This window comes from Notolabrus celidotus, chromosome 23 (genome assembly GCF_009762535.1).
Source record: "Notolabrus celidotus isolate fNotCel1 chromosome 23, fNotCel1.pri, whole genome shotgun sequence".
In the NCBI taxonomy this organism is placed as follows: domain Eukaryota; kingdom Metazoa; phylum Chordata; class Actinopteri; order Labriformes; family Labridae; genus Notolabrus; species Notolabrus celidotus.
The window spans coordinates 13,765,667-13,779,531 of NC_048294.1; the positions used below are offsets into that span (position 1 = coordinate 13,765,667).

The 13,865-nt window shown below is 40.9% G+C and overlaps 1 protein-coding gene across 1 annotated transcript in view; it reads right to left on the reverse strand.

Annotated features, from left to right (window-relative positions):
* The window catches only part of LOC117807432 (phospholipid-transporting ATPase ABCA1-like), a 255,352-nt gene that overhangs the window by 120,847 nt on the left and 120,640 nt on the right, over positions 1-13,865 (reverse strand). Inside the window, 3 exon segments of the mRNA XM_034676741.1 lie at positions 3,334-3,548; positions 11,855-11,992; positions 12,747-12,886. Of these exon segments, the coding sequence (XP_034532632.1) occupies positions 3,334-3,548; positions 11,855-11,992; positions 12,747-12,886 (493 nt within the window).

Sequence of the window (13,865 nt, forward strand, 5' to 3'; positions counted from 1 at the left end):
TTAAGATCAATTACTTGAAAAGTATAAATGCTGTCATGTTGAGTCTACAAGGAATGAAATTACCCTCTGTTTTAAAGTATATAAGTGGTATTTACTTGATTCAAATTGAAGTGTTATCTGTTTATCACTATGGAGCAGGTCTGAAGTATTAACATTGATAAGTTTTAAAATGCAAATAGTTCCAAGGGCAACTAAGAGTGCAAATGGATTAAGAGTAAGCACTTTAGTGATGGGAAGTTCAGCTCTTTTCACAGAGCCGGCTCTTTTGACTTGGCTCCCAAAGAAGAGCCGGCTCTTTCGACTCCCGAATGGCTCTTAATTTGGGATCTTTTGTAGCCGTATGTTTTACCTTAACTTTGCAAAAACTAATGGTTTGTGTTGAAAACCCTTTTATGTATGCTGTTTTTATGATAAGCCTTATAATTGCCCAATTTTGTGCATTTATACTGTTACAAAACCATTCTTACCCTAATCCTAGGGTTAGGGTTAGGGTTATGATTAGGGTTAGAACCAGAACTAAACTTAAGCAAACAGAACCAGAACCAAACTCAAGCAGACAGAACCAGAACCAAACTCAACTAAACAGAACCAGAACTGAACCAAACCAGAACCGAACCAGAACCGAACTGTAGCAAACAGAACCAAAACCAACTCAAGCAAACAGAAACAAGAACCAAACTCAAGCAAATTGAACCAGAATCGAACCAGAACCGAACTCAAGCAAACAGAACCAGAACCAAACTCAAGCAAACAGAACCAGAACCAAACTCAAGCAAACAGAAACCAGAACCAAACTCAAGCAAACAGAACCTGAACCAAACTCAAGCAAACGGAACCAGAACCAAACTCAAGCAAACAGAACCAGAACCAAACTCAAGCTAATAGAACCAGAACCGAACCAGAACCGAACTGTAGCAAACAGAACAGAACCAAACTCAAGCAAACAGAACCAGAACCAAACTCAAGCAAATAGAAACAGAACCAGAACCAAACTCAAGCAAACAGAACCAGAACCAACTCAAGTAAACAGAAACAAGAACCAAGCTCAAGCAAACAAAACCAGAACCAACTTGAGCAAACAGAACCAGAACCATACTCAAGCAAACAGAATCAAAACCAACTCAAGCAAACAGAAACAAGAACCAAACTCAAGCAAACAGAACCAGAACCAAACATTATTAATATCCTCAGTGCAAGTTGGCATTGAGAAAAATCAGATGCCTCAGCTTGGATGGGCTGATCTGATTTCTCCTCTCAGTGAGAATTTGCCCGGTCTTTGAGAAGAACCCTAACCTCTCAGAAGGAACAGATGAAGCCAGGATACACAGCCTCCCCTCCATCACCTATATCCTATATCCTCACATGTGATTTGCCGCATGGCCGCCATGCTGACCAATCAAAACAAAGTTCTGCAGTGAGCAGAGCTGGGGCTGAGCACTGCGAGAGCTAAGCAGCGAAAGGAAAAAGCTGGGAGCCGGCTCTCCCTCAATGCGAGCCAGCTCTTCTGATTCACTATAAAGCATCGGCTCTCAGAGCCGCAGCTTTTGATAATGACACATCACTAATGTGCTTAATCTGTGTTACAATTATGAGGGGGTCCTTGGACAATTTTCTCACCTGTAAGAGGTCCCTCGCTCCAAAAAGTTTGAGAACCCCTGCACTAAAGGAAGCTAAAGTGATCTTTATAGCTTAGTAAAACTGCAGATAAAGGTATATTGGTTTGTTAGTATGAGTGAGCACTTCCATATAACATATGATCAATGATTTTATGATAATACAGGTGTGATAATTGGTGTAAGCCTGACATTCCTGGAAAAATTCTCAATTGCATTTAAGTCAGGAACCTGGTGGTCTATTTTTGATTTCCATGGGGCCACTGGTCACAAAAGCCAATCTGAGTAACAAACTGCGTGATGTGTTAACAAGTGGCTAGGCTAGGTAGCTTGGTCTAGTGAACATTGCCACCCAAAATAATTTTCATTATTCCAGACCCAAAATATGGATCATGTGTTGTGTCTAAGATGTAACCAGCACGGGCATATGGAGAATTGAAGGTTGGTGGTGCTAGCTCTGATAACTGTAGCCACACTTAGCGAACCAATTTGACAATGTTTACATGCAGATTCTGTGATCCTGTGTCTGGGTGTGTTGAATACATTATTCTCAATGTTGACAGTTTTCTCTGTTTCCTTACTTGTAGACTGGTTGGTAGGTTGGAATTTGAAGTGCAATTTAAACATCTATGAAATGAATCACTTGGAAACATCTCCAGCTAGGTCCCCAACAAAACTCATGGGACTTCTAGTTCAAACAGGGCCAGCCCTTGGCATAGGCAGTATAGGCAAATGCTAGGGGCGCAAGCCATCCATAGGGGGCGCCACATGCACCCTAAATGAATGAGGGAGAAAATGTGAAGATATTAGGAAAATAATATTGTTTTATCTGATATAATTTGGGGTTAAATTGCAGACTGATGCCAGTATACATTTGAAAGCTTGTGATTCACTTTTGATTTTAAAACTAATGGTTTTGCAAAAATCGGGGGGGGGGGGGGAATACATTATTTATCCTGCTAAATATCAGTTTTGTACCTTTTTATTAATGTTCTTTTAGAGTTCATTTTTATTTTATTTTAAAGGAAACCTGTAAAACATAAAGCTGTATGTCTGTTTTCTTTAAGTGTATATGTGATGTGATTGTTGGTAGAGTTGGTTACAATACAAGGAGCACTAGTTGAAATCTGGCCTAGGGCACCAAGTTGATTAGGGCCAGCTCGGAGTTCAAACTAAATAAAAATATCTGGCATGACATTATCAACTAGACAACCATCACCATTTTAATCTAACTGACTAATGTTCATATTGTTTATAACTTATATAATCGCAATATCAGAATGCTCTTTTTCCAGTGGCAGCCATATTGGTTGTTCATGGAAATGCCTCAATACAATTTTGCTGTCAACCATTGCACCAATCTTGCTTCATTTTCTTTAACAGCTGTGATTAACCCACCTAGATAAGACAGTATGGAAGTCAATCTGAAAGGGGAGGGTCAGATACACCTATTTTAGCAACTGAAACGTGACTGTGCAGATTGGTCTTTTTCTTTAGTAGGGTGGAGTAGCTTTAAATTCTGAGCTTTGGTTAAGACAGCAACTGTCATTTGGAACACATTGTCAGTGAGTCCAGATGGATATAGTGGGATGAAAATATATCAGGGGCATTAGAGGAAAACAAGATTGTAAAGAAAGGGTACCCTCAGGTCCCTGCTATAGAAGCCATTTATGCTTTATTACATCAGGGTTCAAAAGCCTACAGATGCTATTGTTCTTACCTCTTTGGCCTGTCTTTGTATGACACCATTACGCTGAGCTGTCATCTTCTCAGTCCCATCTCGCACCAGCGTGAGGTAGTATCCGCTGCCAAAGCACTTCTTCAGAAAGAGTGAGGAGCCGCAGCAGCGCATCTTGCCATGGGAGATGATGGCAATGCGGTCACCCAGGATGTCTGCCTCGTCCATGTGGTGTGTCGACAAAATGATAGTCCTCCCTTAAGAGCAAACAGACAGATATTCAATTGATGTCACCTGAAAGACTACAACAAGAGTTTGTGCTTAGTGTTTGAAGGAGTGTGTGTGTCGGAGACGTCGCGTCTGAAGTGTAGAATAAGCAAATCTACAAAAAGTTGAAGCACAGTCTTGGAAATCAAAAATAAGGAGTACTTCAGAAGCATTTTTTCTCTTTGGACCTTGTTTGTTTTGACAACTGCTGTTATGAAAAAGAAGCCGACAAGAAAAGAAGCCACAGATCAAACGTGTTCAAATCAAGCCAATATCACAATCTGTCTCTGCACTTATCTCCTTATTGCTGATTCCACCGTGCTTATCCGCATGGCAACAAAGCAAACTCCAGAGGAGAGCGTGGGCGTGAATCTGGGACAAAATTTAAATCATGATAAAGGCCACCCTAAGCCTACTTTCCAGCTTTTTCTATGAGACCACATTTTCTTTCAGCTCTCTCTTTAATGCTGTGATTTCTTTTGATTCGAGAGGCATCAAACTGAGCACAATTGCAAAGACGACTGCAGCTTGCATTGCAAGGTTATTCACAGGTGTTCTGATTCCTTCATATCATGCTGCATCAGATAACACATGTTAATTAACACACACCCCAGAAATCAGGACATAGGACTAGATGTGTAATGAAGTCACAGCATGGTCATGAGTTTGCAGTCAGCATGGAGGCAATACCATAACGTAATGGGCAACTTCTGATCCAGTCACAAAAGAAAAGAACATTTAACCCCATAACTTCAAGATGAAATGTTGAGAAGAAGCTGCTTAGAAGTCAGAAGGTAGCTCAAGAGAATTCACTTTTTCTACTGTAAGTTAGACGAAAAAATATATAAATAATCTAATGTAATTTAAAGATGGTTATCTTAGTTACGTGTTGGCACAGATGCTTGGGTGGTAATGCAGGTGTGTTGGTCAGCTGGTCGGCTCGCCAATTTGGTCCAGACTGAAGTACAACAGCTGTTTCAAGGACTGCTTTGACATTTGGTTCAGACATTTCTAACGGACAGAGAAGTAATCCAACAGGCTTTGCTGACCCGTTGACTTTTCCTCGAGCACCACCATTAAGATGACATTTTGATTTTTAGAAAGGTGTCTTAAAATTTAGTTGATGGTTTGACATTAAAACACCAGAACAGATATCCACAATACCTAGAGGAGGAATTCCAGGAACTCAACTTACACCGAGCTTTAAAAGTTGTCATATCCACACCCTCGGCCACCTCCTTTGAGCATTGTTCCAATTATACAACTTATAACCAGCAGTAGAGAATGGGATGCACCAAAATGTAGTTGCGCTTTGCACTGCAGACTGAGTATAATGAATCATTAAAAAAGAGTCTGAAATGACTCTACAGACCTCCTGGCTTTCACAGCAACACCACAAGAAGAGTAGTTGTGTCAAGCGTTAAGATTCGCCAATCCAAATCAGACACTGCTTTTGCCATAACAGACATGAGTTTATACAATATATGACAAGGTTGACTGAGGTTTTTCTGCTCACTCTGCAAACAGTAGGGGAGAACGGGGTTGGTTGTCACACTTTTTCCTGTTTTTATGATTGCTCATCATCAAAACCTCTTTCAATAGTCATTCCTACATTAAATTGAAGCTTAAGGTGTTGGCTTGAAATGTGTATGCCTCTCATTTTCCAACTCATTGTAACAAAGAGGCAATTAAGTATCAAAGACACTCTGACGCATTGTGACAACCAACCTCATCACGGGGATGGTTGTCACACACTATGGATTGGTTGCATCAATGGTATTTAAATGGGAAAAATCTTTTAAAAAAGGCAAGAAGGCAGAACTAAATATGAAAGTTTAATTGCACTTACAAGTGATAGGCCAACATAACTTAATGCATTTTAACATAAAATGAGGAACGAACATGAGCAGGAAACACATCTTTAGGCCAGCCCATATAACAACATACAGAACAAAACAAATAGGCCTAACAATAATGGCCGACTCAACTAGGCTACATGCAGTCACTGTCTGAGTTACAGTGATGGCAAATGTAGGGTCTGCGCACTCCAACTCATTTCACCATGCATGATTTTGCCAACATAGAGAATGAGAATGTGACGACAAACCCCAAATGGAATTTTTTGCTAGCATCAAGGCTAACAACCATCTAACAACTAGTTAGTTGGCTAATAAAAACCTAAACTATAGCTTCCCCCTCACACTTTGTAAGGGTAACACTTGTTTTGTTATAAACCCATCGTTTAAAAGCCTAGAAGAAAAATACTGAGGAGCTGAATATTTACAATTTGACATGAAAAACACAAAAAGTCCTCTCACCTCAAGTTCAGCTGTCTTACTCCACAGAAGACTATATAGGTGAGCTCTGATCCTAATTCTGGAAATATCCATACCCCAATTTGAGAGACAGCGCCCTCTGGTGGTGAGATATAACAAGTGTGCCAACCAACCCGTGTGACAACCAACCCCATTCTCCCCTACTGGGTCCTCAATCTCTCAAAACTCTAAGGTTGATGAGAGCAATGTTAGCATGACTTGCAGGAAGGCAAAACTTTCCGAAAGTCTGTTCACACATATGAATCGTGAACAACAAACAAAGCTCATCTGATGTGCATGGAGAAACCTGGACAGAGAGGATTCTCTAATTGACAAGCAGTGCAACCAGTCCTGAATTCCACAATGAAGCAAAGTCTATGTTTGCTGTGACATCTAACCTGATGTGTTTCTAGTGTTTGATACCTTACTGTGGAGTCATATTGTGTATTTTCTATATCATGTAATAGTTAAGTAGGCTTTTAGTTGCACCTCCTGTGGCATTTATGTACTTTGTTTTAAGCTTTAAGGTGGTGCAAAGTTCATGCCATGAGACGTACAGAAGTGGTGGAATAACCCACGAAGCCATACACACACACATGGTTGTGTGATAAAGACTGAAGTTTATAAGCACTATTTAAAAAAAATCTGATTGTACAAATGGCAGAGTATTTTGTCTCTTATTCGTGTAGGAAACAAAATAAAGTCTTATTTTGAAATGATAAACTGGCTTATTTTTCCTCCATTACAAAAAAATAAACATTTTCTTATCAGTTTGCATCAGCTGAAACTGCATCAAAGTGAATTGGAGTGGATACATTTTCACCAAATCATTTCTCCATTAAGTAATTGTCCCAAGGTTGGATCGTTGTCGCTGTATCCAGATTCCGATTGGCTCAAAGAAGACATGCACACTCGCAATAACAGCAATACTTTAACGTTTAAATACTCATGTTCCTACAGAGGCGTTATCCAATTCTGTCGTAAACAATAGGATTGATAATGTCACAAAACATCAATTTTAATTATGGGGACAAATCGTACCGCAGCTTTGTTGAAAGAGGTCCATCCAGTCTAACATGAATCTTTACCATCAACATGTTAGAGTTGTTATTCTAACCATGTTGGCTTTCTGACATTATTATATAGTTCAATGAGCTAATGCACAGCTATGCTTCACTACCACTAGAATGGTTGCAGATCATTAGCCATGGAAAGGCATAATTCTGAAAGCAAGTCTCAGTTCGCATCACCTTCCTCCAGAGATGACAGGTGTGCTATATCAAGCCTATTAATCCCCAAACACGGCGAGGAGATGCTCTCTCAGTAAGTAGCTGACTGGCTGGAGTTTGCACCCTTTCTGCACAGAATCTGATGGTGTTTATTGCAGAAGGTCAGGTGCTCTGCTGAGCTCGGCGGCTGAGCTAGTTAAATTTGTATCCTCGCAGGTCACATTATCCCAGGGACAAGGACACACTCAGAGGTCATTAACTGCAGCCCAATGAAGCCATTTTGCTTGCCCAACTATTTCCGCTCCGTCTCCCCTCTTCCCACTCACATTCTCCTCACATTTGTAGCCTGCCACCAGCTGAGCTGCTAAATCTGTCCCTTCTTAGTTAAGTATTGCTGCCTTATGCTATGCCAAGCAAGTCTGGATCCATCTACATACAAACTCCAACAAAACGCCTGAGTTGAATGAATGCCCACAGCCCAGTCAATTTAACATATGGGGGGAAAGAAGTGACGTCTATGAAGGGGGTGGCTGGGGAGATTGCTGGAGGTTTAGTTTGACTGAGCCAACTCATTTCGTATGGGATGCTCAAACTCACAGATGATTTTCCTGGGGATTTGTTGCGGTTTACAAGAGAGGAAAAAAAATAAAAAAATCAAATCGCACTGCATCATCTGGGAGTCGGGAGCAAAATAAATGTGTTTGGACTGCAGATGGCCCACAAAGGTATTCTGATTTATTGTGTGTTGTGGTGCATTACAGCACAAAGTGATATATCAAATAGAGTTGGGTGTGTTCAGGTAAATTCGCAGTACTCGCACTGTGTACCACAAAGTGAGGCAGAAAATCTGCTTTTTGTTGTTTTGCTCCCTCCCCTCTAAATCACACTGATAGAAATGGATTTCACAGTGGTCGAGTAGAGCTGGGTAGATATTCGTACATCTGCAGTCAGATAAATTATCACACAGAACTGTATTAACTGCTGTTTGTGGCAGTAAATTCATCCGTTAGTGATACCTGCTTATGCTTTGAAGTGTGGCAGGGGGGGCTGGAAGTGATCCCAGATGGTAGCCATTCTGACTCACATTCACACGTTTGGGCGATTTAGTGGCGACAATTAACCGATCCTGTGTGTCTTTTGACTTTGGGAGGAGCACCTGAAGGCACCTCACGGGGACAATATGCCACCAATCACCATTTCAATAAAGTTTGAAACTACCGTGATGCAATTTACAGCCTGTCTGAGGAATTAAAAGAAACAGATGGGGCTTTTATTTTGAAGTCATAGAAGAGTGGTGGAAGGTGGAAATGCAGCTTCTAATTACCAAGTTTTGTTCGATGTTAGGGCAAATGGAAATCTACCTGCAGGTGCTTGGAGGGTGTTCATTTCAGATCTTGCTTGTGTTCCAATGAAGCTGATAAGCATTCATGGAGAAACCTGTCTATGAACCCACATAGGCTCCACTGATAAGTGTTAGGGACTGCCCCGAGCAGAGGTATGAACAAATGTTAAAACCAGCCCTAACAAGAAGAGTGACACAAAACAAGAGTGAAGGAAAGGACTGGTTCTCATTACTGGAAACGGTATGGGTCAGCTCACCTGCACGCCGATCTGTTTGGAGTATGTTGGTGACGTCATATAAAGTTGACCAAGCACCTTTCATGGGTCACACCTCAGGAAAAAGGTGCGTTTTAAAGTTTCGGACAAACCAGTGACAACCAAACCCAATCCCAATTTCCCAGATGAGAACAAGTCAAAGTAAATAATAAAGAAAGGAAAAGAAGAGGAGGCTTAAGGTACCCATTTGTCCTCACATAAGTCACACAATCAACTACAGGAACCCAATGTTCCTTGCAACCCAAGCATGAAGATTGATAGAGACAGATGGGCAGCAAGAGCCAGTATGTCACCAGGGTTATCAAGTGAGTACCTCCCTTCACCTCCATTGACCTCCGTTCGTTTCATTGAGTTAGGTCCACAAAACCTTAGGGAGGTTTAACAGTTAACTTCAGCATCCTAAAACAACCCCCTCCATGCTAACTAACACTCTCAATAACACCCACACACTAACTTGCACTAGAGAAGAGAGAGAGAGGAAAAGAGGGAAGGTTCAGCCAGGATGAGAAGCCTGTTTGAGCTAGAGCTCACCTCCACCAGGCCCAACTGTACGCTCTACTTCCCCCTACTCCCCCACTTTATAGTGAGGGTGAGAAGAGAGAGAGAACAAAGAGAAGAGCCTGCAGAGAGATCTGAGAGAGAAGACAAGGAAGGCAGAGCCAAAATGAGAAGTATGTTTGGGCTAAGGCTCACCTCCACCATGCTTAACTGTTCGCTCTACTCCCCCCACTTTACAATGAGAGGAGAGAGAAGAGAGAGGAGAGGAGAAAACAAAGACAAGAGTCTGTAGAGAGATAGTAGTTTGAACAACTCAAACACAGACTGAACTCTTTGCTGAAGGTTACACAGGAGGAAAGAAGTATTCTTTCCCAGTGACTCATGTTAAATTTCATACGACCTTCCAAATGCCACAACTGAACATTTTCAGTTTTGCTCCCGACCGTCCCCTCCACGCTCCCCAACATGTTTTATTAAGAGGTCTGATTTCACAGCATTTGCATTTTAACTCAAAAAATCTTTATACTTTCTCGTCTGTTATGAAATAAACTACATAACATCCCAGAAAGAAAGAAAGGCTGATGCATTTTTATGCCATTTGTGCTGCAACATTGGCTTCAACCCTACATTAATTTGTAGTCCTGGGAAACATGTATTATGTATGGTGGTTCCATTTTTCACAACTGCCGCAGAAACTCTGAAAGTGCATGCAACAGCAATCAGAGTCTACAATGAATGGAGTTGCAATGAACTTGAATTTAAATGTGCAGTATTTTTCAGGTGAGTCTGGAGAGTGAGATTTGTTAGATGTGCTCTTTTTTAATCAAATTTGATTACAGAAATAAATCAAATGCATCTTTTTTTTTTGGCATGCTCTGGCTATCATTATTTGCATTGCAATCAGAAAATAAAAAACTGTTCTCTTCCTTTGGTTTTTGTTTGTTATTTAGAAGGCGTGCGAAAGACAGCAGACAAGAAGAAAATGCTTCTTAATATATTTGCTTCAGCCCACATCTTCTCTGCACCCCTCATCTCAGCCCATATGAAACACTCAGGATCTCAAAATCTAACGTGGGATTTTCAGTGGTAAAACAAGCTGTTTTAATACCCTGTTTATGGCATTTGGGGGATGCAGGTACATGTTGTTTAACTGTGTAACCACTAATTAAATCTTAACAACTAACTTGAGGGATGCTAATGTTTTTACTTCTAATTGTTACAGGGATGTCGATACAAGCTGATAAAAAAAAGTCTGGGGCAGGCTTCTTATTTCATCAGCCTGAAGTGAGTCAGATTTGTGTATCATGTGCAGCTATGTAAAATGTCACAGTTATGTGGCAGTAAAGAGCGTGTGGGGCTAACATAAAATAATAGAACACGAAGCCTTAAAGGAACAAAAAATGCTTGTTAATCAGTAAAACTGCTAATTACAATCGATAAATCAGGTTGTATAAAATGATGCTGTCGCAGCAAAAACACACAAGGCTGAATGTATAAAATCTATCACATGAATGCCATCCTCAAGGCCCATTTTATAACATAATGAGTGGGGTAATTTCATAGTAATCAACTTCTCAGTAATGGCTGATAATTAAAAATTCATAATTTTCTAATTCCCACTTTAAATCTTCACCTTCTGTGGCAGTTTTCTAATGACACATGACAAAAGAGAGCACTTCCTATTTATTACTGGCCGTATTGAGCATAGATGTACACAGAGGGTTAATTAGACTATTAACACATGTACACTACATTCATGCTCCTTTGTACCTCCAGCAATTTGAAGACCAAATAAGCTCAGACTAAACTAAATCAAAACAATATCCACTCAAGGCAATGTGGTCAACACTCCTGTGTGGAAAAAGCTGCACACTTAATTAGCTATGAAGAACCGCAATTTCAGCCTTTAGCTTGTTTCATACAATTAAGCTGCCTGTAGCCTTTTTCTCTGCTTAATGACAAACCTTAGTAATACAGTGGTGCAAATAAGAGCGGAGAGGCACAAAACATGAGCCATTCAAGCAACCAGAATGTGGGTGTTCTCATTATAACAGAGTTATCTCCGCCTCCCAATTGGAGTGAAAGGGCTTGATTAGAGCGAGAGAAGCTAATGACACAGCGAGGGCGGAATGTCACTCAATGCACATTAAACATTTAGACATCTGTTGGGAGAATGTGTTGCTATAATGTCCGTGCCCTGCTTACAGCCACTAGCAATAGTAAAGTGTATGCGGCCAGAGGGCGACAAGCTGACTGATATGGCAGACAATTAGGGACTCTGTTAAATAGCAATGTCAATTAAAGCGTCTGAGATTCACTTGTCTTAACTTCCATTTCAATCTGTTCCAGTACAAATTACAATTTCTCTCCACCCACGGCTGAGTGTCACACGGAAAAAAGCCTAAAAAAATAACGTCAGCCGGCCACTCTGGCTTCTTTATTACCTCGGCAGCTCTCACGCTGGATACATCCCAGCCTTGTCAGTTTAAAGTTCACCTCGAGCTCGGCTCAGTTTTGGAAAGTTTCTCCGTTTTGAAACAGATCAATGTGAGCTCTGTGAGTTCCACTGAATTCTGCAAACACAAGCCACTTCAAAGTCTTTTAGCTGAGTCTCGGTTCTTAGCGCTTATCCCATACCTTGTTTGTACTTTAACAGCAGTTCCCAGATCCCCCTGCGAGCATAGGGGTCCACTCCTGCAGTAGGTTCATCCAGGATGACGATCTTTGAGCCGCCGACGAACGCTATAGCCACAGACAGCTTCCTCTGCATGCCACCTACGAGACAGAAACACCTACATCAGCTTCATGTAAGTGATACATTCTGTCTTGGACATGTGCTCTTATGACTGAACAAGAACAAAATTGCATCTGACATGGCATGGAGGCTTGTCTTTGTTCTGTGTAGAGGAAACTCTGGCTGTGATCTGTGAAAATCCCACACACCTATCTGTCAGCATTAGGTTCCAAATGTGAAATGGACACAGTATCGGGAGCTGATCGGGAATAAATTTGTCGAGATGTACCGCACTGGATTTTATTGTCTTTTGCATGACGTACAATGATTGATCACAGGGATGAAACACCCTCCCCAGGTTATTCCAGGCTCCACTCTCAGAGCTGCCTCTTCAAGATGCATCCAATGTAGTGCTAATGTAGTGGAAATGTCAGCATAGATCAACCCTGAAAGTCATATTTCAGTGATTTTGCTCACAAGCAATCCGTGACTGGGGGCAATTTATCATAAAGGACTTGCCTGTGCCCCCGCTACCTGACAATGAATTACAACCTGTGACACACAGGTACAGTGCATGTGTGCTTTGAGACAGCTGCATGTGTATTTGCTGGCAGGGAAACGACACGACAAGGAGATTTTAACCTGAATAGAAAGGATAATCTGCTGATGATGTTTCTTCCCAGGGGAGGCGGAGGAGCAGACACAAAAATACATTTGCATTTCTGCATAATTTCACTCAGATACTGAAACAGAAATAACCAAAACATGTCAATGTGCATACGTGAACACACACACCTGACAAATTCTTGGCAAGCTCCTTCCGCTTATGTGGCAAACCAACGTCCTTAATCATCTGGTCCATCTCTCTTTTCACCTCATCGCGGCTGCATCCTTTCAGCCTGGAGTAGAAGTAGATATGCTCCTCCACTGTCAACCTGTGAAGATATATACATCATCACAACACTCTGATTGACATGTGAGAGGTTTTGTGTCCAAAGAGGGCATCAGCTGCCACATAGTCATATGTCAGAGTTAGATATTTTCTTTATTTGTGATATGGGTTGAGCACCACTTTACATTCAGCACTTTACATAGCTTCAGTATGACTTCAAGTCAGAAGATTATATTATATTCACACTGCTGCTGTATAGCAGTGATGTCACACTCTGCGTGGGAGGTCGAGGCAGTGTGTAGTAATGACTAAAGAATGAAGAACCTCACTTGAGTACACACACCTTCCTTCAAAATAATCAACAAATTGCACTGATGAAATTGTCCGGATCATCGGAAGGATTCAAAAAGGATGCAGCAGCTGGACTGAGGCCTGAAACCATGATCAGAGCAAGAACACCAGAGTGTGCCTGTACTGTAATCACCGTTAGCTTGCTAAGGTGAAAAATAAATTGTAATAACTGATAATAATAATTTGCTTATAAAATAATAATTTAGTTTTTTAAAAGTGTGAAAAAAAATTGAGTGTTATTGCTTCACTAGTGTATGCATCCATAATAGAGTAGTGAGAAAATAACAGTGGAGCTACAGGAAACTACAGTTACATCAAGAGAGTTTTACCTCAAGCCCATAAATGTGTTCAAGTAGGGGTTACTAGCTAGCAATATAGAATAATTTATGGAATTAATACATCCCTTTATAATTGTATCCATGACTCACAAACATAAATGTTACCTGAATATTGGAGAGCTAATGTGAGCAGTGTTCCAACGTTAGCAAATAGGAAATAAACATGTATTTTAAGTTGAAAGTAGCCTGATGACTCTCTGGATTTTCACTCTCCATAGTCTTTGCAGTTGCATATCAATTAGAAAGCAGTGACAAGATGAAACCTTCTTGGATAGTGGATAAGGCTGTCCTGTTGGTGTGGTTTATTCTCACAACATTGTGCACATTTGGGCA